General features: G+C 44.3%; 1 protein-coding gene across 1 annotated transcript in view; it reads left to right on the top strand.

The window, feature by feature from the left end:
- Positions 1-3,340: 3,340 nt before the first annotated feature.
- LOC122934316 (solute carrier family 2, facilitated glucose transporter member 5-like) overlaps positions 3,341-24,852 on the top strand; it is a 61,789-nt gene continuing 40,277 nt past the window's right edge. Inside the window, exons 1-6 of the mRNA XM_044289698.1 lie at positions 3,341-3,418; positions 14,114-14,212; positions 16,658-16,818; positions 18,026-18,150; positions 18,238-18,367; positions 18,515-18,663. Coding sequence (XP_044145633.1) covers positions 3,395-3,418; positions 14,114-14,212; positions 16,658-16,818; positions 18,026-18,150; positions 18,238-18,367; positions 18,515-18,663 — 688 coding nt within the window. The 5' untranslated portion in view covers positions 3,341-3,394. The remainder of the gene's footprint in view (positions 3,419-14,113; positions 14,213-16,657; positions 16,819-18,025; positions 18,151-18,237; positions 18,368-18,514; positions 18,664-24,852) is intronic.

Here is a 24,852-nt window from a genome sequence, read left to right as displayed (position 1 = left end):
TGCGCTCCAGCTCTCAGCAGGATGCCAGGCCAGGATACCACGGACCGCTCACAGCTGTGTGCATTTGGCCTTACAGGCATGTGTGCTGTTGATGCTGAGCAAGAGCAAAGCAACACATGGTAAATGTTCTTTATTCAATTATTGGCTCCTTTGAGCCCTTATTTAGGTGTTTTGGTGTAGACAGTGACTGTGAATCGTGACACTCACTGTAGCCCCAGGCAGCAGGCCCCCCATTCATGTAACATAAATACTACAAGAACTGGTCTTTCTGTGACTTACTAGTTCACCTGAATTCTAAATTTAAAACGAAATCCAGCAGCAGCACTGCAGCAGCATTCATCTTTGTCTGCTTTCCTCTGTGCGCCAGGTTTCCAGCTCTGGGCTCGGCTATCAGTCCTGTCTTCTGCAGCTGCGCCGAGATGAGTCCTGCTGCTGGCTGGGGGCGGGCTTACAGTCAGTCAGACTCAGAGGATGATCATTGATCTGTACGGGCGGCGTGCGCTGCTATGGAAACTGCAGTGCCTGGACTCGGAGTCAGAAGATCACGTGAGAGAGGGGCCGGGCGCTGCGCAGCATGAATGAATCTGGCTGTATGCAAACATTTTAAAGGGGCCGCCGCGGAGACGAGTGGGCCCCCTAACTTACAGTGGGCCCTGGCACTTGCCCGGGTTTGCCGGGTTCTGACGCCGGCCCTGGTTGGAAGAAAGACACAGGTTTTGAGGACTTACCAAGTGGACGTCTTGATCCAAGGTTGCCTCTGAATCCTCTGGAGCGAAATGGCTGACCCCTGGATGGGAAGAAGGAAGACTGTTGTCTCTGATCTTGGAACAATGGTCTTTGATTATAGGGACCTCGAGCGTTTCCACGCGTCTGGAAGTGGACACGGCCGGACAGTCGGCCCCTGAAACTGCCGGCCCTATTAGAGACACGCCCGTGGAACACCCTACGCATGGAGCTCTGAGCTTTATCAAGCGCAGTAAAAGCTCCTACAAATTTACCTAAGTCCTTAATAAAGCTATCGCCAAAAAGGAGCCCCTGAGCCTCCTTACCCGTCTCCGTCAGAGCCATGTTGGAGAGTTTGGGCTCAATCTTCATGAGCAATGCTTTCCTTCGTTCAATGGATAATGAGGAATTAACGTTCCCTATTGAACAAATGGCGCGTTGCGCCCAGCCACTGAGTTCTTCTGGGTCTATGGCTGTACCGTCAAGTCTGGCAGTTTCAGCCAATTCAAATATTTTTGTCATGGGTCCTAGACTGTCCAAGAGCTTGTCTTGACAAGCCCGAAGAGCGGAGTCTAGGCCCTTGCGGGGATTAAATCCCGATTTAGAAAGGAACTGGATCATCTTAGGATCCACATTGGGCGTCTCACACACCTTATTCGGGACTAAGGGACGGGGACATTCAGCCTTTAATTTATTCCGGGTTTCTTTGGAAAGAGGTTTCCTCACCCTATTCTCCAGATATTGTGCCACATGTGGAATGGGCAACCATTCGGCCGACCTTGGATGGTGGAGGCTGTCTGGATCAAACAGGGGTTCGCCCTGCGGATCAATCAGGGAACTAGATCCCGGAAGATTAGCATCTGGACCCACACTAGAAGGGGGATGAAGCGGAGGGGAAAACCCTTCTAATTCGTCAGCCACCCGGACCCCTTCAAGGTCTACATCAGAGGTATAATGATCCTCAATTTCAGAGTCAGAGCTGAGTTCGGGACGAGCCCGAGCAGACTTCCAGGGGCGCGCTTTTTCCACCTGGCGCGGGCAGGCTCTCTTACGTGACCTATGCACGCTGTCTTTTGATGGAGCTAAGCCATCATTGCCATCAATTCTGGAGGTAACCGGGGTAATAGCAACAGATGGGGCGGGGACAGGGTTTTGCGCACTAAGCGCCTGGGAAATTGACTGTGAAATAATAGAAGAAACATTGCCCATGGCATTAGCAATTGCTGAAGATATAGATTGTTGTAAATCTACACCATGGGGCTCAGTATGGATCAGATTTGAACCTGCAGGGAGCAGGCCAGAGTCAGTGGAGGGACCCACTAGAGCAGAGGGAACAGAAGGAACATCGTTAGGCAGGGACATGATATAGGAGTTGGTCACTCCTGAGGAGAAACAGAAAACAATAAGGAATAAGAACCTAACTATGTTCAGGGCAGGCAGGAGCAGGCACCGATGTCTAAGCGTGAGGTGAGATGGCACCGACGGAAAAACGGAAGAAGGTGAAGGGGGAGGAATCCGACACGCCCCCCTACACCCAAGAAGAGAAAAGGTGCACTACGATGGCTGCCGAGATGACCAATCCCGGCGCCGCAATGCATACAAGGGAGCAGAAAGATGGCGCCCGAGAATCTCGTTCTACGTGCACCCCGCCCCCCGCGACTGCCGCCGAAGTCCCGCGAGACGCGAGACTTCGGGCGGCAAGAAGCGCGAACGGCTAGCCGAATAGAGGAGAATGGCGCCTGAAAAGTAAGTAGAGAAGGGGGGAGGGGAAACGGAACGGAGGGCACGATATGAGGCAACAAGGTTTGCAGGCGGAACGCGCAGCAAGGGGGAAGGAATAAATCCCAGGTGGAATAAAGAAAACTGGTAAATACATAGGGATGTAGACAAAAGGTAAACGGATAAACATTTAAGGCAATCAAATCTTCAATTATAATACAGGTTAAGAATAAATCTAAGAAAAACCGAGAGGCACTTATCTGCTGTGGGCAGCAGCAAAGAAAGAGGAAGAGATGACGGAGGAGGACCTATTTATGGACTATCTATTGGGAGGGGTTGTTTGGGGTTGTCCTTAATTTTTTATGTTAATTCTTTGCTGCTGTGGATTTCAGTAAAGAAGGAGATATGCAATACGAAGCCTCCGTGTCTTGTTATAAAATTGAGAGTTTTCTCTATGAATTTAAATATCTCATATCTCATATCTCTCATGTTCTTGTAGTTCACATAATTTCCATAATGGACATAATATTTATAGAAAATTACTGTTTACAAAAAAAAAGTCTTGTCGTCTACTGCAGGTTTTCTCTATAGAAAATAAAAACATTTCAAGTAAAACGTTGACTAAAATGCCATCCAAAACAACACTTGTAAAAAGGCATGAATTGCATAGCGTATTTAGAAACCAAATAAAACATCTAAAAAAAAACTATTGTGTGACAGCACTAATAAATACATTAAAATACACAGCTCATGATGTAACTGCGAGTCATGTCACACAGAGTGAAAAAAGTGACAAACGACACCTCCTCCATCTAAAATATCTAATCCTAAGTTCACTATAACCCAGTGTATGTAAAAATTTAACTTCATTCTGTTCTTGATCCATATGTTCTTTAAACTCTGCAGCGCTCAGAGAGAAGACAAGGAAGAGAGTACCTGTAATCCTTCCAAAATGTCTCTTTCGCCGAAGGAACTTGTAAGTATAAATTTTTATTAGTGGGCGGTAAAAGCTAAGTGTCACATTTATCATAAATAATGGGAGAGATTGATCAAAACTGGTGTAAAGTTTAGCCTATAGCAAGCATCCTGGCTTCAACTATAATTTAAAGGCGTTGTCCCATCTTGGACATTAGGGATATATCAGTAGGATATGCCCCCAATGTCTGATAGGTACCAACCATCCTCCATTCATTTCTACGGGAGTGCTAAAAATAGCCGAGCGGCACGCTCGACTATTTTCTGAAGTCCCATTGAAATGAATGGAAAGCACACCGCGGAAGCGCGGCCTCCGCTCAATTCGCTTCTATGGGGCTTACAGAAATAGCCAGGCCAATGCTCGGCCATTTTCGGCAGTCCCATAGTTAAGAATAGAGGGGCAACTGCCCCCTCCTGCACTTTGCGGACTCCGTTACCCAGAAATACTCACAAAACTTGGACATGCTGGGGATTTCAAATACTGATGGCAATTATACGCCCATGAGAATAGTTCTATTCATTAACATTAGCAGTGGATTCTGATACATAAAATTCGGGACGTATACGGATTGCAAATACGCTCATGTGAAAGCGGCCTATCTCTACTTTTCTTTTGCACCAATAAATCCCCCCCTTGTCTTCTGTTGATGTATGATTTACCCATCCTAACTTACAAGACCATTTTCCATTTTTAATTGAGGTCATGTAAATGAGCACTATAATTTAAATCACATCGCATGCCACGACCTTCCCCAAGGGATCACAGTTCCTTGAAATCACCATTAATGAAAAACTTCTGTCTGACACAAGCCTGAAGGACATTTCACTACTGATATAAGGATGTAAAAGGATTGAAAATGGCTGTACCTCCTCTTACAAGAAAATGTATTATTTTCATTTATGTCCTATTGCGTGGCTAACCATTAGAATAGCAATACCACCCATGTTGAACTGTTGGACTGTTATGTGCCTATTTACTATAGAAAACTCCAGTGATGAGTTTATAATGTGACACGATATCTAAAGTGTACAGATGTAGTAGAGTTAACACTCATGCTTTATGAGATGTGTTATCTAAACTAAATGCGTTAAGCAAACACCTTCAATTGCATTTCAATGGCTTTTGTTTCAAGATAACACGATGGGCAAAGGAGTTAATTATAATCCAAAGGGTTAAAAAGTTAATATAATAATAGCAGCAAAGGCTATTATGTAACCTGAGAAAGGGGATAAAACAGTTAACTTGGAGATGAGGGGGTTAAAGTGCTGATAGGGGGAGTCCTTACTGACATAACCATCTGGATGAGGACAAAACTGGCAACCTGAAACAAAACGGTTAAAAGCACACAAACACTGCCAACAGGTCCTCACCCGTCAGGAGATCAGTTCATGGAGTGGCTCCCAAACAATGTCACTGAAGGATTTTTTATTTTATTTTTGGGGACACCTTACAGGTAGGTGTCCAGCTCCTCATCGCTACTGGAGCTGCTGAACCTCATTAGAGGTAACTCCTGCCTCTGTTGGTAGCTGAGAGTGGCATTGGTAGTGGTGCGCCACCGCCCTCTACCGGTGACATAGGGATTGGCTGTGAAGACAGCCTGGACAATGCTGCTGTAACTCTCTGCAATCCGGAATCCACAGCCGGTGCAGGAAGGGGCAGAATTTCTGGCTGCAGGGGCTCAGGGAGAGCTGGCACAGCTGCCTGGGGCTGCTTCCAGAGCAACACGTATGGAGGCATAAAACATGGCTGGACCTTGGGATTGAAGGTCAGGACGCTGTTATTAATCTGTCCTACCCTCATGGTTGGTGGCGGCGCCAAATCTGGTATTAGAGGTGCAGGTTGGGCCTTTTCTTTGAACAGCAGACGGCCGTCCGGGGTTTCCTGTAAGCAACGGGTCCTGCCCGCAGAGCCTGGATCCTCCTGCCAGGACTCTGGGGTGATGGCAGGGGAGAGTGGCTTCTGCAACAGGGTGACTCCAGCAGCAAAGAGTCCCTGCATGGACCGCATGGGGTGTATTCCACCTGGTCCCCCACATACAGATTGTGCCTTTCCTGGGGCAGATAATGTCTCTTCACAGACCGTCGGCCCATAAAAACTTTGGTCCCAGAATAGTTGTCCTGGAGGAACCCTACACCACTCTCCACAGAGAACCATAGTACAGTTCCAGTTCTCCTAGTCAGCTTGGGGTCTCCGGGCTGGGGGCTCTCTTCCACAGCTGACTTATACTCCCATGCAGTCTGGGCGAATGCTGTAATTTCGTGCGGGACCTCAGGGTTCAGGCTCCTTAATTTCTCATAGCTGGGCGGCGGAGTGGAATCACCAGCCGCCTCCGCCGCACCAGTAGGTGGTAGTGGCGTCGCCGGCCTAAGGCTGATGGCCGGGGCTGGGGTCTCTGGACGTGGCGGTGGGACGGACCGGGCCTGGGCCTCAGGGAGCGGGGTAGCTCCTAACTGATGTCGCGTCCGGTTCCGGTGTCTCCTGGTCACGATCCGCAGGCGCCATCTTCATCTGGGCAGCAGACTGGATACTGGCTGAGGTGGCGACGCCCTCCGTGGGTGGTGGCTCGACATCAATCTCCATCTTTACATACGCGTCGCCATCCGCGGGTGCATCTGAGGAGGCGGAGGGATCCACAGCCTCCGGTAATCCTTTCAGGTCAGGAACTTTATGAGCAGGGGCCGGGACTTTGTCAGTGGTCTTCTCCGGCAGCTCCGGTATACTGGCCAGGGTAGGTGCTGCTGGGCTCTTGGGCACGGAGGGATCCACAGCCTCCGGCACAGTGGCGAATACAGAAGGTCCTTTCCTCTTTAGGACCTGGGAGAAATGAATCTCCGGCGGGCGCTCCTCATAGACAGGTTCACCGCAGATTGCCATTTGGTTCCAGCGTGGCTGAGGGAACGCCATCTTCACTTCTTCCTCAGTCCACCAGGGTGTCAGTTCTCTGGGTGCGGCTAGGAGGGTGGAGTCTTTATCTCCTCGGTCCGCAGTAGGAGGGTCACAGTGGGCGGTTTTGATCTTTCCCGCTCCTGAAGGGGCGTATTTGCTATATTCTCGCCTTTCTGAAGGGGGTGTTGTTAGTTTTTCCCGCTTCTGGGGGGCATAGACAGCATTTTCGCGCTCATGAGAGGGCGTTCCTGAGTTCCTTTGCCTCTGAGTATGAAGACGGGGCGCCATCTTAAAACGAATATCGCGAATTTCCACAATATCGAATTAACTCCTTGCATGCTGTAACGCACGTCCAGCGCTTTCTTGGCACAACAATACAAGTAAGAAAGTCCCTTACTGTTCTACTGTGAAACATGCAGTTTAAGTTCGTTTTTTTGCGCACAATTAGATCCGGTTCTGTTGTTAGGAGTGGACACACAATTCAATCCGATCCTGTTCGTGACGCCACTTTAATGCAATGAGCAGGACATTGGGTCACTGGGGTTGCTATGCAGTGGGTCAGTTTATATATGTAAAAGTTCGTGACACCAATTGCAGCTTGCGCAGGTACTGTAGCAGGGCCCTTTAAGATGTAATAGCTCATATACCAGGCGAGGAATGCCAGAGGGGGATAATGTCTCTGTGTAGTGTCAACGGTGTCTCCTACCTTGGTACGGCTGGACTCCTGAATCCTGGCTCACTTGCAATAAATTTGAGTGTTGTCAATAGGAGTTTTGATGGAATAATTGAGATCCAGACATGAGATATAGTCCAACTCGTCTTTACTTGATGCAGCTTTAAATCCATACAAGTTACAGCTTTGGTCTTTAGGTCCCAGCAGGTATTGGCAATATGTGGCAGGAATTTATAGGTATTCTGTTTTTTATCATATGCCTAGTAGATCTGGCAGGTATCTATCTTCTGCTCTGTCTGTAGTCTGCTTAGTTTGGGGCCTGACTAGCTGAGGAGGAATTTGGCTTCTCCTGGACTCGGGAAATGTACTCACAGCTTGGCTCACAGGGTATGCTTCTTCCTGGAGGCTGGAGATGGCTGCTTCTCTGGTCGACCAGCTGAGGCGGATAGCTCAAGCTCGGAAGATGGATCCTGGCCTCAGCCGAGGTGGATCCAGGGTTGGGATCCCTGGTTCTGGGAGCTCCTATCAACACACCCTACCCCAACAGGGGTGGCTGGTACACTCACTAGACGTCCTTCTCCTCCTCATGATACAGGACATGGGAACGTCCCACTTCTGCTCATACAGGGGAGCCTAGACTGGAATGGACTATTCCATTCTAGATATACTAAACTATTCTATAGACTGCCTATACATTGCCGCCACCTACTGGTGTACCTGGAGAATTACAGCAATTTATATAAAACAGACATAGAAAATCCAGATAATGGAAAATGCAATGTAAGATTGCACAGGATGATAACACATATACACTTAACATCAAGTAGCTGGGTGACAGTAGTTTTAGTGACATACTTCAGGATGTTACACATCCGCAGCAGGGCCACAGCAGCACATCCTGAGCTGCATCTGCGATCCCCCCCCCCCCCCATTCTTCATACAGCTCAGTCTTGCTGTGTGGTGGGTAGCATCAGCCAGGTCTGTGCTGAGCCACTTCGCTGTGTCGTAGCTCCGCCTCCGTGTAGTAATGTCAGTAGCTCCACCCCATTGTGGTAGCCCCGCCCACATGCGGTCCTCTCCTAGCGCTTCTGGTGCTTAATGTGTGAGGCCTGCAGCAACTTAGGAGGAAGTGAGTGAGGACCGGAGGCTGTCCCAATGATCACTGCCTCTGCCAGACACTGAACTTGACTTGGTATGTTGTTTTTTACCCCACCTGTCCCCCTCTGGCCCTTGTGTGTCTGTCCCTTACCCACATACTGTGAAGCTACATTAACAATGTATTTTGCGGTCCGCGGATCTGCAAGATATGTATGCCGTCTATATGCGATCTGTATATTTTTGCAAACCCATTAACTTAAATGGGTCTGCAGTCCGCATTTTGTAGAGAAATATAGGACACGTAACATTTTCCATTTTGTGCTGAACGGACATACAGATGCAGAAAGCACATGGAAGTCATTTGCTTTCCGCATCCGTATGTCTGTTCCGCAAAGGATAGAAAATGTGACATGTCCTATAGTGGTCTGCAACATGCAGGCTAGTTAATAGGTCTGCAAAAAAATGCAGATCATAAAATACATATGGTCGTGTAAATGGGTTAGAAGTGTTTCCCAGACATGCAGGGGATCATTTATTAAGATTTTTCTTTTTAGACACCGGTCTTAAAAAACCCTAAACTGGAAGTGGTTCTGCTGATGTTATGAAGAGGCGCCGGCCTCTCCATAACTTCAGCGCATCCAGCGCCAGTGTAAATGCATATCATCCAGACTGAATCCTGACCCATTCATTTCAATAGGTCTGTGTGAGGAGGCATGTGTCTGGCAATAACTACTGTGAGGGGCACATATCTGGCCATAACTACTGTGAAGGGGGGACAATATCTGGGCATAGCTACTGTAAAAGAGGCACAGATCTGGACATAACTACTGTGAGGGGGTACATATCTGGACATAACTACTGTAAGGGGCACATTTCTGGACATAACTACTGTGAGGGGGGATAATATCTGGGCATAGCTACTGTAAAGGAGGCACATATCTGGCCATAACTACTGTGAGGGGGCACATATCTGGCCATAGCTAATGTGAGGGGGCGCATATCTAACCATAACTACTGTGAAGGGGGGACAATATCAGCACAACAATAGCTACTGTAAAGGAGGCACATATCTGGACATAACTGCTGTGAAGGGGTACATATCTGGACATAACTACTGTGAGGGGCACATATCTGGACATAACTACTGTGAGGGGGCACATATCTGGCCATAACTACTGTGAGGGGGCATATATCTGGCCATAACTACTGTGAGGGGGCACATATCTGGACATAACTACTGTGAGGGGGCACATATCTGGACATAACTACTGTGAGGGCAACATATCTGCCATAACTACTGTGAGGGGGCAAATATCTGGCCATAACTACTGTGAGGGGGCATATCTCTGGCCATAACTACTGTGAGGGGCACAATCTGTCACAATTAATTTGAGGGGGCACATAATCTGGCATAACTACTGTGAGGGGGCACATATCTGGCATAACTACTGTGAAGGACACATAATCTAGCATAACTACTGTGATGGGCAAATAATCTGGCATAACTACTGTGGTGGGCACGTACCTGGGCATAACTACTTTGAGGGGGCAGATATCTGGCATAACTACTGCGAGGGGGTACATATCTGTTCATAGCTACTGTGGAGGGGCACAATGTGGATATTACTACTGTGTGCTGGCACAAAGAGGCAAAAATTACTATGTAGGAGCATTAAGAGGACATTAATACGCACCACAGTATCTAAAGGGTTTCCCCTATCTTTGATGCGGCTGATCACCCCTTCCTCTCCCTGTAGGATTGGGGGAAGATGACAAATTGGGGTCCCTTCTGCTGCCACACCTCATTGTATTAATCTTTACCTATGGCCTATGTTTATTTCTATATGTGTGGTTGGGGGCCCAGGCACATCCTTTGCACAGGGGCTCTCTGCTGCCAGTGTCCATCCCATCTGGATGTGGACTCTGTCTCTGTGACCAGGAGGATTCTGAAGATCTTTGTTTCATGATGGTGTACCTTAATTTACCTTAATTATTAAAAGCTGTGCTAGCTCACCTTGAAATGGTTGCACCTAGATGGGATAAACCCAAAATGGATGAGAAGAAGAGAAAAAAATAATAATCTAACTCTGGGGTATTGCCTGATGATCCTATATTAAAGGGTTTATGTCAGCAGAATTAACCCTATTAAACTGGCTGACATTAGCGATGTGCTAATGTCAGCAGACCTTAAAGAGAACCTGTCACTGGGATTTTGTGTATAGAGCTGAGGACATGGGTTGCTAGATGGCCGCTAGCACTTCCGCAATACCCAGTCCCCATAGCTCTGTGTGCTTTTATTGTGTAAAAAAAACAGATTCTATACATATGCAAATTAACCTGAGATGAGTCCTGTCCCTGACTCATCTCACATACAGGACTCATCTCAGGTTAATTTGCATATGTATTAAATCGTTTTTTTTACACAATAAAAGCACACAGAGCTATGGGGACTGGGTATTGTGGATGTGCTAGTGGCCATCTAGCAACCCATGTCCTCAGATCTATACCCAAAATCCCGGTGACAGCTTCCCTTTAACTGTACTATTTTTATGCTTATAGATGCCCTGGTTACTGCACAATTTTAACTTTGATTATATGCAAATTAGCCTCTAGGAGCAGGGGGGGGGGGGGCATTGCTCTTGCTCCTAGAGGCTCCGTTCAGCACATCGCTAATGTCAGTCAGTTTAATAGGATCAATTCTGGTGACAGAAACCCTTTAATATAGGATCATCAGGCAATACCCTAGAAGTAGATTATTATTTTTTTCTCTTCTTCTCAGGTAATACCCCAGTGGCCAGTCTGCCTGGGATGACTTTTTTTCTGGCAGTCGGTTATTCCCTGTCAGAGATCTTCTAGTCAGACAGATTGTTTCCCTGCTGAAATTAGTAATTTCTTGTCTATGGCAGAGTGCAAAGCGTCTTTGGCTTCAGTCTCCTAGTGACATATGGATTGGTTCCCCATGAAGTCTTGCTTAGTCAACTAAGATTTGGGGTCCATTCACAGAACCAGTCTCTCAGTCCCATTGTAATAATGGGTCCGCATGAGATCTGTAAATTGCGGGACATGTTGGAAAGAAAAAATACTTGAATGGGCCCTGAATGTGCCACTGAGTTCATTGTTCCCCATAGACACTGTGCAGAGGGACATTCTGTTAACTCCATTTTGTTCCTCTCCAAATTAATTCTCTTTAGAATCAATCATTGTTACAGAGGGGTCTCCTTTCCACAATAAACCTCTAGGGCTAGTTTCATAGAGAAGTTTAAAAGCCAGCCTACACTGCTTGGATTAAGAATACTATTAAAGTCTGTTTATGCAGCGTGCCAGTCCGCAGGGGTAGAACACATGAGGTTCACGGTGGGCCGGAATGTATATACAGTTCATCGGTTGCTCGCGGTTTAGCAGACGCCTCCCTGGGCCAGCAATGCAGTGAAGGGGAGAACACACTGGATTCTCCGGGGCACACTCTATTACAGGGAACACCTGCCAGGTGGTGGTTGAGGTGCCCTTGATGGTGGATAGTTACTGAGTGCTTGTGCGGCTGGGCCCCTGGTTTAGGTATTGTCGTGACGCCAGTACCTTGGTGGTGCAAAATGTTGACAGTGGTAATGGTATAAAGTTAGTAGAATGAGGCAGGTTTAAATCCAACTGAGAACTTTACTATAACCAGGTTCTTGGTAACAGTTTACATCCAGTAATAACACAGTCTCTGGTACACATACAGGTTGGATGTGATTAATCCCAATAACAGGCTGTACTGGTGGTAATGTGTCAGGCTATAGTAGTTAGTTAGGTACTCACTGATAGACAGCTCTTTAATCTGGTTCTGTCTCTCCAGCTCTTTAATGGTGAGGCTGGCAGAAGCTAATAAGTCCTTCATCTGGAATCCAAAGGTCTTTAAAGCCTGAATGAATGGCCGTTGACCTTTGTGCATTATTTCTCCCTGTTTCTCTCGAATTGCCTTGCATTAACCACAGCTAGCAGCTGCAGTCTCACTCCTTCACTTCTCACTTTCCCTCAACTAACTCAGCTAGGCCTGAACTGTCCTATATATACAGTGGTGCTACCCCCATCTAGTGGTGGATGTATGTAATGCACCTGACAGCCTGGTAAAAAGGGATTTCACATAATAACACAATGCAGCATGATATTACAGAAGACAACAAAAAGCTTTTGCAGTTCCCACCTAAGCTAGTGGGACGCTGCATTTCTATATGTCTAGTACTCCAGTTACCAGGTGGAGTTACAGCACACTCAACTCAGTCCACTTAGTTGCTTGGGCAGAGAAAGTGGGGGGGGGAGCATTGGATCAAATATGCAGGGCCGCTACATGGTCTTCTCTATTTACAAAACAATATAAGTTGGATACATCTGGTGCTTGCGATTCAGCCTTTGATAGATCAGTGATTATTAAAGGGGTTGTCCAGGTTCAGAGCTGAACCTGGACATCCCTCCATTTTCACCCCGGCAGCCCCCCTGACATGAGCATCGGAGCAGTTCATGCTCCGATGCTCTCCTTTGCCCTGCGCTAAATCGCGCAGGGCAAAGGCATTTTTCTGAGTTCCGGTGACATACCGGGCTCTCTATGGGGCTGACAGGCAGCCCGGTGACGTCACCGGCACTGATGGGCGGGATTTGGCTCTGCCCTAGCCAGTAAAACGGCTAGGGCAGAGCTAAAGCCCGCCCCTCAGAGCCGGTGACGTCACCGAACACACTGCTGGGCGGAAGTTACCGCCCGGCAGTGTGTTATTGAAAACACAAGAGCCTGTGCCCTGCGCGATCTAGCTCAGGGCACGGGAGCGCATCGGAGCATGAGATGCTCCGATGCCAGGCTCAGGAGGGCTGCCGGGGTGAAAATAAGGGTATGTCCGTGTTCAGCTCTGAACCCGGACAACCCCTTTAAGGCTGCGATTTCAACCCCCCCCCCCCCTTGCTTCTTTAATACCGCTTTTCAGATCCCTTTGTGTGTGCTGCCTGAAGGATATTCAGGAAAGTCTAAATTTGCTTACCGAAATGTATCTTTCCTTGAGTCCAAAGGCAGCACATATATCCCTCCCTGGAAAAGACATTGCTTGGAAAAAACACGTCTGTCTAGTGGGTGTGCACTCCTTTGCGGGAGGAGCAAGACATTAACCCTTTGTGTGTGCTGCCTTTGGACTCAAGGAAAGATACATTTCAGTAAGCAAATTTAGGCTACTTTCACACTAGCGTTCGGGCGGATCCGTTCTGAACGGATCCGCTCATATAATGCAGACGGAGGCTCCGTTCAGTACGGATCCGTCTGCATTAATAACTTTAAAAAAATTCGCAAGTGCGCAAGTAGCCTGCGCGGATCCGTTCAGACTTTCAATGTAAAGTCAATGGGGGACGGATCCGCTTGAAGATTGAGCCATATGGTGACATCTTCAAGCGGATCCGTTCCCATTGACTTACATTGTAAGTCTGAACGGATCCGCACGCCTCCGCACGGCCAGGCGGACACCCGAACGCTGCAAGCAGCGTTCAGCTGTCCGCCTGTCCGTGCGCAGGCGAGCGGAGCGGAGGCTGAACGCCGCCAGACTGATGCAGTCTGAGCGGATCCGCTCCATTCAGACTGCATCAGGGCTGGACGGCTGCGTTCGGGTCCGCTCGTGAGCTCCTTCAAACGGAGCTCACGAGCGGACCAACGAACGCTAGTGTGAAAGTAGCCTAAGACTATCTCCCTTTTTCAGAGATCAGTGGGGGTCTCAGCACTTGGACCAAAAGCTTTGATATGTCACTGTGACATATCCAAAAAAAATTAAATTACAGTTACATCTTTATAGCAGGTCAAGTTCCATTTGGATGTTTTTGTAGTGTATGGATGAGATTTTGAAAAATCTCATACACTTCGCTGACACTATAATATGCTGCCGATTTTCCACCCACAATTTCTCTGTGAAATTCAGCGGTGTATCCAACACGTGTGAACATACCATTATGCCTTATTGTTTCCCTCCAGATTTTGTTCATCACAAAGCACCACATAGAATCATATTTTGGTGTTACATTGTGTATTTCAGGTACAATATCATGGACTATTCATGCTAATATTTGTACTCGGAATTGGGGGATCTTTTCAATATGGATTTCACATATCCGTCATTAACTCCCCTTCGCAGGTCAGTATATAATATAACTAAGCTTTATCATTGAGCGTGACTTTTTGAATCATTTAACTCAAACATATACATAGCCTTTTTAAGGGGAACTGTAAAAATGTAACACAAACCCTACTACACTACACCAGTGGAGGGAGGGATCTGGAGATCCATGGTGAACAAAGATAAAAAAGTATATACGGTAAACATTAAGCCATGTTAAAATTCTAAACAAGTTGGGGACCCGATCTTTATTATTTTCCCTTATAACATGGTTATAAGGGAAAATAATAGCATTCTGAATACAGAATGCATAGTACAATAGGGCTGGAGGGGTTAAAAAATAATAAAAATAACTTAACTGACCTTAATCAACTTGTTCGCGCAGCCGGCATCTGTGAGGAATAGGACCTTTGATGACGTCACTATGTTCATCACATGGTCTGTCACATGATCCATCACCATGGTAAAAGACCGTGTGATGTACCATGTGATGAGCGCAGTGACGTCATCAAAGGTCCTATTCCTCACACAACAAGACAGCAGAGATGCCGGCTGCGCAAACAAGTGGATTAAGGTGAGTTAAAGTTTTTATTTTTATTTTTTTTAACCCCTCCAGCCCTATTGTACTATGCATTCTGTATTCAGAATGCTATTATTTTCCCTAGGGAAAATAATACAATCTACACAACCTTGAACCCAAACCTGAACTTCTGTGAAGAAGTTCGGGTCTGGGTACCACATTCAGTTTTTTATCATGTGCGTGCAAAACGCATAGCACCCGCGCGATAAAAACTGAACGGAACGCAATTGCTGTCAAAACTGACTGCAATTGCGTACCTACTCACGCTGGTTTGCCGCAATGCACCGGGACGCATCCGGACCTTATCCGGACACGCCCGTGTGAAAGAGGCCTAAAGGTCCTTTTACACTGACAGATTTCTGCAAATTATGAACGCCGATCAACAATATTGCAAGTCAATCAGTGCTCTTTTAACCCAGTTTCAGCATCAGCCATAATACTACTGTGGATGTTGTGTTTTTAAAGATGGCGCCATCGTAGAGGGTGCAAACATCTGGGGAAAAAGTACGCGATTGGTTGTAATGTGACTACGGCATCTGAGAGGCTGAAAACCTAGCAGCACAACCTGCCGCGCAAGAATGAAAATAAATAAACAAAAAAAAAAATCGTACACATTGCTGCATCCAAAAATGCCCATACTATTAAAAAAAATTTAATCCATAACATAATGGCCGATTCGCCATTTTTTCATCACTTCACCTCCCCGAAAAAAATGAATAAAAAGTCTTACACATCCTAAAATCAATTAACACTACAGATCATCCCACACAAAAATTAGCCCTCATACAGCTCCATAGACATAACTATAAAACAGTTAAGGGGATGAGAGTATGGCAATGAAAAGAAACATATATTTTTTTTATTATTGGAACAATAAAACTACAAATATGGTATTGCTGTCAGTTTTACCGCTTAGTGAATGCTGTAAAAACAAAACCCATAAAACTGTGGCAGGATTACAATTTTTCCAATTCCGCCACATTTGGAATTTTTTTTCCAGCTTCCCAATAAAAGTTATGGCTTCAGGAAAGCCGGGAGTGAAAAATGAAAGCTCAAAAATGGAAAATCCATCTGTCAGGAAGTGGTTAAACCTCCCCACACACTGATTTCCCCAATCTTTGTTCAAGTAAAAACAGGGTTCAGGGTTCACTTTAGCTTTAGGATGAGCTGCTAATTAGTAGCAGCTGTTTCTCTCTGCAAGTTCTCCAATCAGACTGATAGAAGATACAATAGAGTAAAAAAGCCAGAGAATTTCTAAGGAATACTTTGTGCAGAATGCAGTGCCCTGTCTCACCTCAGCCCCCACCCTTTATACTAAAGTGTGTCTTCCCACATTCAATTATAGAATCCCACTTTTTCAGCCCAAACTACTGTGTTTTGTAGACAATATAAATTTTATGCTAAAATATATGTACTCCTCAATATTTCCTAGGAAAAGTACAACTTATCCCACAAAATAAAACGTGTCACATGGCTACATTGAAGAAAAGACATAAAAAACTATGGGTGCTGGAAAACAGAGGGGAAAACAGTTTTCTGGTCTAATTTACAATAAAAAAGTGACATTTTCCAAGAGAGTTTTTCTGATTTAAAAAAAACTGCCAAATGATTGTTCAAGCTGCTCTTTGTTATTATAGTCGGTAGAACATTCCCTGTTCAAAGGAAGATGTGCTACTGACATAGTTTTATGTTGCACATACAAGATGTGACTAGGTGACAAACGAGCGCTTGTTTGTTGGCTGATTGTGGGGCTCCTTTACACCAGGCAATAATCAGGAATGAGCGTACTAATTGCTATTATACACCTGATTATCTACCCATGTAAAAGACCATTAGGAAAACTACATCTACATTGTAATGAATACTCTGTAATTATCTTCTAGTTTGTAAAGAGTTTCATCAATGACACATGGATGCATCGCTACGACCTATCTATTACCGACAACAGCCTGAGGTTACTTTGGTCTTTTATTGTGTCAAGTTACTGCATTGGAGGGCTGGTGGGCTCTCTGGGATCTGGATATTTGTCTTCTAAATATGGAAAGTAAGTCGACAGTTCTCAATAAATTTACAGTAATGACATGACAGTTTGTTGACATGTACAGTGCTGTGCAAAGGTTTTAGACAGGTGTGAAAAAACAGCTGCAAGGTAAAATGCTGCTAAAAGTGTTAATAGTTAAAGTGAATGAGCAAAAGAGAAATACCCTGGTGCAATACCATTCTGCAGCAGGAAAATGTCCCCAAACACACAGCCAATGTCATTAAAGGGGTTGTCTCACTTCAGTAAGATGCATTTATCATGTAGAGAAAGTTAATACAAGCCACTTACTAATGTATTGTGATTGTCCATATTGCTTCCTTTGCTGGCTGGATTCATTTTTCCATCATATTATACACTGATTATACACCTCTCTGGTGGCCGGGACTATGGAAACGCACATAGGCTAGTGCTTTTTCCTATACTGTGCACTAGCCTATGTGCGTTTCCATAGTCCCGGCCACCAGAGAGGCTGATGCTTTTTCCTATAGTGTGCAAGCACAACCACCACTGCTGGATTGCAGGGTGGTCTGTAACCATGGAAACTATCAGTGTATAATGTGATAGAAAAATGAATCCAGCCAGCAAAGGAAGCAATATGAATAATAACAATATTTTAGTCAGTGTCTTGTATTAACTTTTCTCTCTTATTAAAGTGAGACAACCCCTTTTAACAGATTTAAAGAAGAACAAGGAGTCCTGGAAGCAATGATATATCCCCCAACGTGCCCTAATGTCAACATCATCAAGTCTGTCTGGGTCTCTGGGATTACATGAAAAGACAGCGCAAGCCTACACCTCTATACACCCACAGAAGATCTGTGGTTAGTTCTTCAAGATGTTTGGAACAACCCCTCTGCAGAGTTCCTTTAAAAACTGACCGTAGAAGAACTCCAAATATTGATTTGATTTCTCTTGTTCATTCACTTAGCATTTTCTTAATTGATAAAAATAAACTATTAACACTTCTATTTGTGAAAGCATTCTTACTTTGCAGATTTTTTCCACACTTGCCTAAAACATTTACACAGTACTGTATATAATTATACCTGGAGCATTGAAAATCACGTCTCGCTCTTCTTATTGAGTAAAACATAAACAGGGTTTTCCAGGTTTAGGCAAGCAAAATGAAATCACTGTATAATGAAGTTCTGCAACTTTCTAATACAAAATGTAAAAAAAGATGAAATTACCTATGCCTCACTGGTTACAGGAAAAGATGTCTACTGTGCGGTGACGTGATCCCAATGGTTGCCGCATTATTGATGGGTCTCAGTACTACTGCCAAATCTTTTGAAATGATTCTGATCGCCCGCTTTCTATATGGCATTAATGCAGGTATGACGTTTACACCAGGACTCTCTGAGTTGGTTGCTTTGAACTATAAATATACATGTAGATTTGTCTGCTTTATATGTACTTCAGGACTTGGACTCAATATCCACTCCCAGTATGCAGGGGAAATTGCAGACAAGAAACTGCGAGGATTTACCAGCACCAGTATCTCCATATTTGTGACAATTGGCAAACTGGCTGGGCAACTTTTAGGACTCCGGTAAGTATTCCGCTATTGGTCAACATATTGCCAGTCTACAAATCAAGGTATAATATTGTTCTAACATTAGATATTATCAGTTTCTTTGAACTCTAGATTATAAAATGTCTAACAGTCTGCTTTGTTAATGTTTTGTCCTCATCCCAGGGAGATTTTAGGGATTGAATCTCAGTGGTGTCTTCTCTTAGCTTTAAGTGGGTTCTGGGCACTTGCTCAGATGGTCACTTTGCCATTCTTTCCTGAGTCCCCACCATACCTCCTGATGGAAAAAAAAGACAAAGATGGATGCATACAAGGTAAGCATAACACTTGTTTCTTACTTAACCACCTCACATCCGGGCCATTTGCCCTCTTCCTGAGCAGGCCTAATTTTGCAAATCTGACATATCTCACTTTGTGTGGTAATAGCTTTTGAACGCTTTTACTTATCCAAGCCATTCAGAGATTGTTTTCTCGTGACACATTGTACTTCATGATACTTCACCTGAGGGGTTAGGTCATGTGACATTTTTATAGAGCAGATTTATACTGACGTGGCTATACCTAATATGTATACTTTTTCTTATTTATTTAAGTTTTACACAATAATAGCATTTTTGAAACCAAAAAAATGATGTTTTAGTGTCTCCATAGTCTGAGAGCCATAGCTTTTTTTTATTTTTTGACCGATTGTCTTAGTTAGGGTCTTATGTCTTGCGGGATGAGGTGACAGTTTGATTGGTACTATTTTGGGGGACATACGCTTTTTAATCGCTTGGTGTTGTACTTTATGGTTTTTTTATTTTTCACGGTGTTCACCCGAGGGGTTAGGTCATGTGATATTTTTATAGAGCTGGTTGTTATGGACGAGGCGATGCCTAATATGTATAGTTTGCTTTTTATTTCACTTTAACAAAATAATAGCATTTTTTAAACCCCAAAAAATCATGTTTTAATGTGTCCATGTTCTGAGAGCTATCGTTTTTTACATTTTTTGAGCGATTTTCTTATGTAGGGGCTCATTTTTTGCAAAATGAGGTGACGGTTTTATTAGTACCATTTTGTGGGACATAGGCCTTTTTGATCACTTGGTGTTGCACTTTTTGTGATGTAAGTTGACAAAAATTGCTTTTTTTTTTACAAAGTTTTTATTTATTATGGTGTTTATCAGACTGGGTGGATCATGTGATAAGTTTATAGAGCCGACCATCATAGAAGCGGCAATACCAAATATGTCTATTTTTTTTTTCTATTTTTAACTTTTTTTTTTATTCCTTACTTGGGGAATTTTTTTTTTACATGTGAAACCTTTATTTATTTTTATTTTTTTAACACTTTTTTTTTTTATTTAACACTTTGCGTCCCCCATAAGGTCATACAAGACAGCACTATACAACGCTGTACAGCCTCAGTGCAGGGCTGATCGAGGTCTGTAGAAGACCCGACAGCTCCTGCACACTCCCGGCCCCGGCAGTCACATGACAGCCGGGTCGGGACAGGAAGCGCATAGCGATCTATATAGTATACAGCGATCTAGAAGGCAGGGACACCTGGGAACTGTCCCAGCCGTCTCTCTGGGGGCAACCCGCTTCTGAGCAAAGTATAAATATAGCGGGTTCCTATACAGCCCTGAACATTGTAGACTTAGGTTAGGCCCAGTACAAGCAGTTTTGTTAGTGTTAGATACCCATCTGAAGAAGCCACCTTGACGTTGGTAGATGGTCCCAACACGTTTGATCAAAAATGTGCATGAAGAGCTTCCATTTTTCATGTATAGTAGATATAGTACCACTGTAATCCAAAATGATCCCTAGTTCTTTGGTTTGTATGTGTAAAGGTGTACTGCCATACGTATTTTGTTTGCTGTCTGCATGTTGGCTTTATGGATGTGTACCTGTGACTTTAAATGTGCTAGTCTAAATTTTCTTGCACTATCCTCACGATAAGTCATTGATATTTGATTGGTGGGGGTCCGATCAGCTGTTTGAAGAAGTGGCAGTGCTCCATGTGAGCGCTGCTTCCTCTTTATTACACTACGCGTTGTCTCGCCTTTAGTGGTATTGTAATTACAAGTACTTACTCTACTCAAGTACTCACAAGTACTTGCTCTTTTCAAGTAAATGGAGCAAGTACTTGAAATTACACTGCACTTCCGAGACAACAGTGTAATCAAGAGGAATCGGGGTTCACATGGAGTGCAACCTCCTCTTCAAACAGCTGATTGGCGGTGGGATTCAAATTTTTAACAGGTTCCCTACTTAACGGCATACAGGCGGCATCACGACACATGTTTATATATACATACACCGTATATATGCAACATACATAAACAGAAATATACCATATACATGGTACACATACACTACACACTGTCAGGAGTTGCTCTCTCAAGCAGGGCGGCGATGACAGATTCTTGTGCAGATAACAGGATAAAGTTTAAATAAAGTTCCACTTTATTGTTGTACAAACAGCAAAATAAATAGCCTTTACATTTCCGGCAAAAACTGCAACACAAAATCCTGCTTGTCTGAGCACTAACTAATACAAATCAGTATCTGGCTCACCTATTAAACACAGGTCACACTGAGCATCAGGCTTTTCTTAGTCAGGACGGCAGCCAGCCTCCTGGACTTGTCTTCAGACATCACTTCCCAGATGTGTTTTATTTCCCCTTAACAATCCCAAATGACTACAGCTGGAGATCTCTCAGGCTAGGGGAAAACACACCCTGGAATGGGGTGGACTGGGGAGGTCCCACTACCAAGCCTACCTTCCCCAGTCCAATAAAATCCAGCCCATGAATAACTAAAGAAAATAGCTTCAGCAACTATGTTTTCTGAAGCCAGCACCATCCTGGATCTTACTTACCTCACCCAGTTAAGGAACCTGGGTGAGATATACACCCCTTCCAGGACTTTACCATATATTCTTCTGTTCACATTACCACAACACACATACCACCCAACTTTTAAAAAGCCTAAGGAGCTAAACTATGAAATGGAAGCTCTCATCTCCAGCTGCCGCTGCCAGAGCACCAGGTCAGGATTCAGCTAGTAACGCGGTTCTCCGATCCTGCTGTAATTTCTACAACTGAAAATGGAGAACCTGAGGGAACTGGCTGAATCTCATGTCTGGTTGGAACCCCCCGATCAAATGGGCCCTTTGAACAATCATGTGTCAGATTAGTTTTTCTTGTGACAGAAATTTTACAACTTTCTTTCTCTCCTTGTGTGACATATGGATTGAACCGTAGCTGTAGTCACATAGCACCATTTTAGTGCATGTTGGTGGTAAAAAAGCACTAGAGAGGAAGAAGTGTTCTCACATGACCCTTAGAGGAAGTGGGGAACAGCTTTCCCTGATTGGCTCTCAGGCTGACAGGCAGCCTATATGAGCCAATCAGTGCTGCAGCAGGTAGGGAAGTGCCCTAGCAGGATGTGCAGAACTCTATATGTGTGATTACTACATCAATACCGACATTTTTACTCTCCTCCGGCTGATTCCGATAAGTAGACTTCCCCTTGCTTGCAGTTCCCTAGCTTGCCACTGTTGCTGTCTGTCTGCATCAATACCCAATGTGTAGCAGCAATCTACCTGTGTGTGTTAACACATTCAACATTGTACAAGTGTCTATACGAGCAGAGAAAAGCTGTGAACAGATCATGCACTAGACCGCCTCAGCAGGGAGCATGTGTTGTTTCCAGGTTGTAGTGGAGAAGGTTCTGCTTAAGCGCAAATTCACTGGTGGAGGCGGTCATGATGTTCAAATAAAAATCCTTTCTTATTTGAGGATAGCACATATACACATAAAAACAACACGTTTCGGGGATAAACAGTTCCCCTTCATCAGGTTAGACAGATGGTAATATGAGCAATGAGGAGATGAGTATTTATAGCATGTAGGCATGAGAAAAAAAAACGCCAAAAAATGCACCTGTGGGCTGCCCTCAATAGGATGGGATGTCACCTGGTGTCATTTCCAAGGCAGAATTCCTAGACAGCCAAGTTAATGCTTAAAACTTAAAAACAACTGCAGAGTACATTCAAACTATTGATTCTGTCTAGAGAGTGAGTGTTTTGTTTAAAAACTAATGTTTTATTAAGGCCTCATGCACACGACCGTTGTTGTGTTCCGTGTCCGTTGTTCCGTTTTCCGTGACTTTCAATGGGTCAGTTGAAAACTCGGATAATGCACCGTTTGTCATCCGCGTTTGTGATCCGTGTTTTCAGTCCGTCAAAAAAATAGGACCTGTCCTATTTTTTTCACGGACAACGGTTCACAGACCCATTCAAGTCAATGGGTCTGTGAAAAAACACGGATGCACACAAGATTGTCATCCGCGTCCCTGATCCATGTCCGTTTTTTTCCTATAATTTGCAAGGCAAACTTGACTTAGATTTTCTTTCACTTTCCTTCATGTCTGGTGATCCTCCAAAAATTAAGGAAGACACACGGAAACAAAAACGGAAACGGATCACGGAACAACGGAACCTCGTTTTGTGGACCGTGAAAAAATACTGTCGTGTGCATGAGGCCTAAATGAAATTAAAAATTTAAATAAAATAGGTCTGTAGGTTACATGTCTGGTCACGTGACTGCAGCCTCGGCAGTCACGTGATATGAATATTAATGTGAGGGGCGGGATATGCAGTCCTTTCAGACTTCTGAAAGTTAGGGCGGGCCTATGCTGTAGGGCGGCGCTTAACCACTTCAGCCCCGCTAGCTAAAACCCCCTTCATGACCAGGCCACTTTTTACACTTCTGCACTACACTACTTTCACCGTTTATCGCTCGGTCATGCAACTTACCACCCAAATGAATTTTACCTCCTTTTCTTCTCACTAATAGAGCTTTCATTTGGTGGTATTTCATTGCTGCTGACATTTTAACTTTTTTTGTTATTAATCAAAATTTAACGATTTTTTTGCAAAAAAATGACATTTTTCACTTTCAGCTGTAAAATTTTGCAAAAAAAACGACATCCATATATAAATTTTTTACTAAATGTATAGTTCTACATGTCTTTGATAAAAAAAAAATGTTTGGGCAAAAAAATAAAATGGTTTGGGTAAAAGTTATAGCGTTTACAAACTATGGTACAAAAATGTGAATTTCCGCTTTTTGAAGCAGCTCTGACTTTCTGAGCACATGTCATGATTCCTGAGGTTCTACAATGCCCAAACAGTAGAAAAAACCCACAAATGACCCCATTTCGGAAAGTAGACGCCCTAAGGTATTCGCTGATGGGCATAGTGAGTTCATAGAACTTTTTATTTTTTGTCACAAGTTAGCGGAAAATGATGATGATTTTTGTTTTTTGTTTTTTTCTTACAAAGTCTCATATTCCACTAACTTGCGACAAAAAATAAAAAATTCTAGGAACTCGCCATGCCCCTCACAGAATACCTTGGGGTGTCTTCTTTCCAAAATGGGGTCACTTGTGGCGTAATTATACTGCCCTGGCAATTTAGGGGCCCATATGTGTGAGAAGTACTTTGCAATCAAAATCTGTAAAAAATGACCGGTGAAATCCGAAAGGTGCACTTTGGAATGTGGGTCCCTTTGCCCACCTAGGCTGCAAAAAAGTGTCACACATCTGGTATCGCCGTACTCAGGAGAAGTTGGGGAATGTGTTTTGGGGTGTCATTTTACATATACCCATGCTGGGTGAGAGAAATATCTTGGCAAAAGACAACTTTTCCCATTTTTTTATACAAAGTTGGCATTTGACCAAGATATTTTTCTCACCCAGCATGGGTATATGTAAAATGACACCCCAAAACACATTCCCCAACTTCTCCTGAGTACGGCGATACCAGATGTGTGACACTTTTTTGCTGCCAAGGTGGGCAAAGGGGCACATATTCCAAAGAGCACCTTTCGGATTTTGCAGGCCATTTTTTACACATTTTGATTGCAAAGTACTTCTCACACATATGGGCCCCTAAATTGCCAGGGCAGTATAACTACCCCACAAGTGACCCCATTTTGGAAAGAAGACACCCCAAGGTATTCCGTGAGGGGCACGGCGAGTTCCTAGAACTTTTTATTTTTTGTCACAAGTTAGCGGAAAATGATGATGATTTTTGTTTTTTGTTTTTTTCTTACAAAGTCTCATATTCCACTAACTTGCGACAAAAAATAAAAAATTCTAGGAACTCGCCATGCCCCTCACAGAATACCTTGGGGTGTCTTCTTTCCAAAATGGGGTCACTTGTGGCGTAATTATACTGCCCTGGCAATTTAGGGGCCCATATGTGTGAGAAGTACTTTGCAATCAAAATCTGTAAAAAATGACCGGTGAAATCCGAAAGGTGCACTTTGGAATGTGTGCCCCTTTGCCCACCTAGGCTGCAAAAAAGTGTGACACATCTGGTATCGCCGTACTCAGGAGAAGTTGGGGAATGTGTTTTGGGGTGTCATTTTACATATACCCATGCTGGGTGAGATAAATATCTTGGCAAAAGACAACTTTTCCAATTTTTTTATACAAAGTTGGCATTTG

Source organism: Bufo gargarizans, chromosome 1, assembly GCF_014858855.1.
Source record: "Bufo gargarizans isolate SCDJY-AF-19 chromosome 1, ASM1485885v1, whole genome shotgun sequence".
NCBI lineage: Eukaryota > Metazoa > Chordata > Amphibia > Anura > Bufonidae > Bufo > Bufo gargarizans.
The sequence above is the reverse complement of the archived record's forward strand: the minus strand, read 5'-3'. Positions and strand labels throughout refer to the sequence as shown.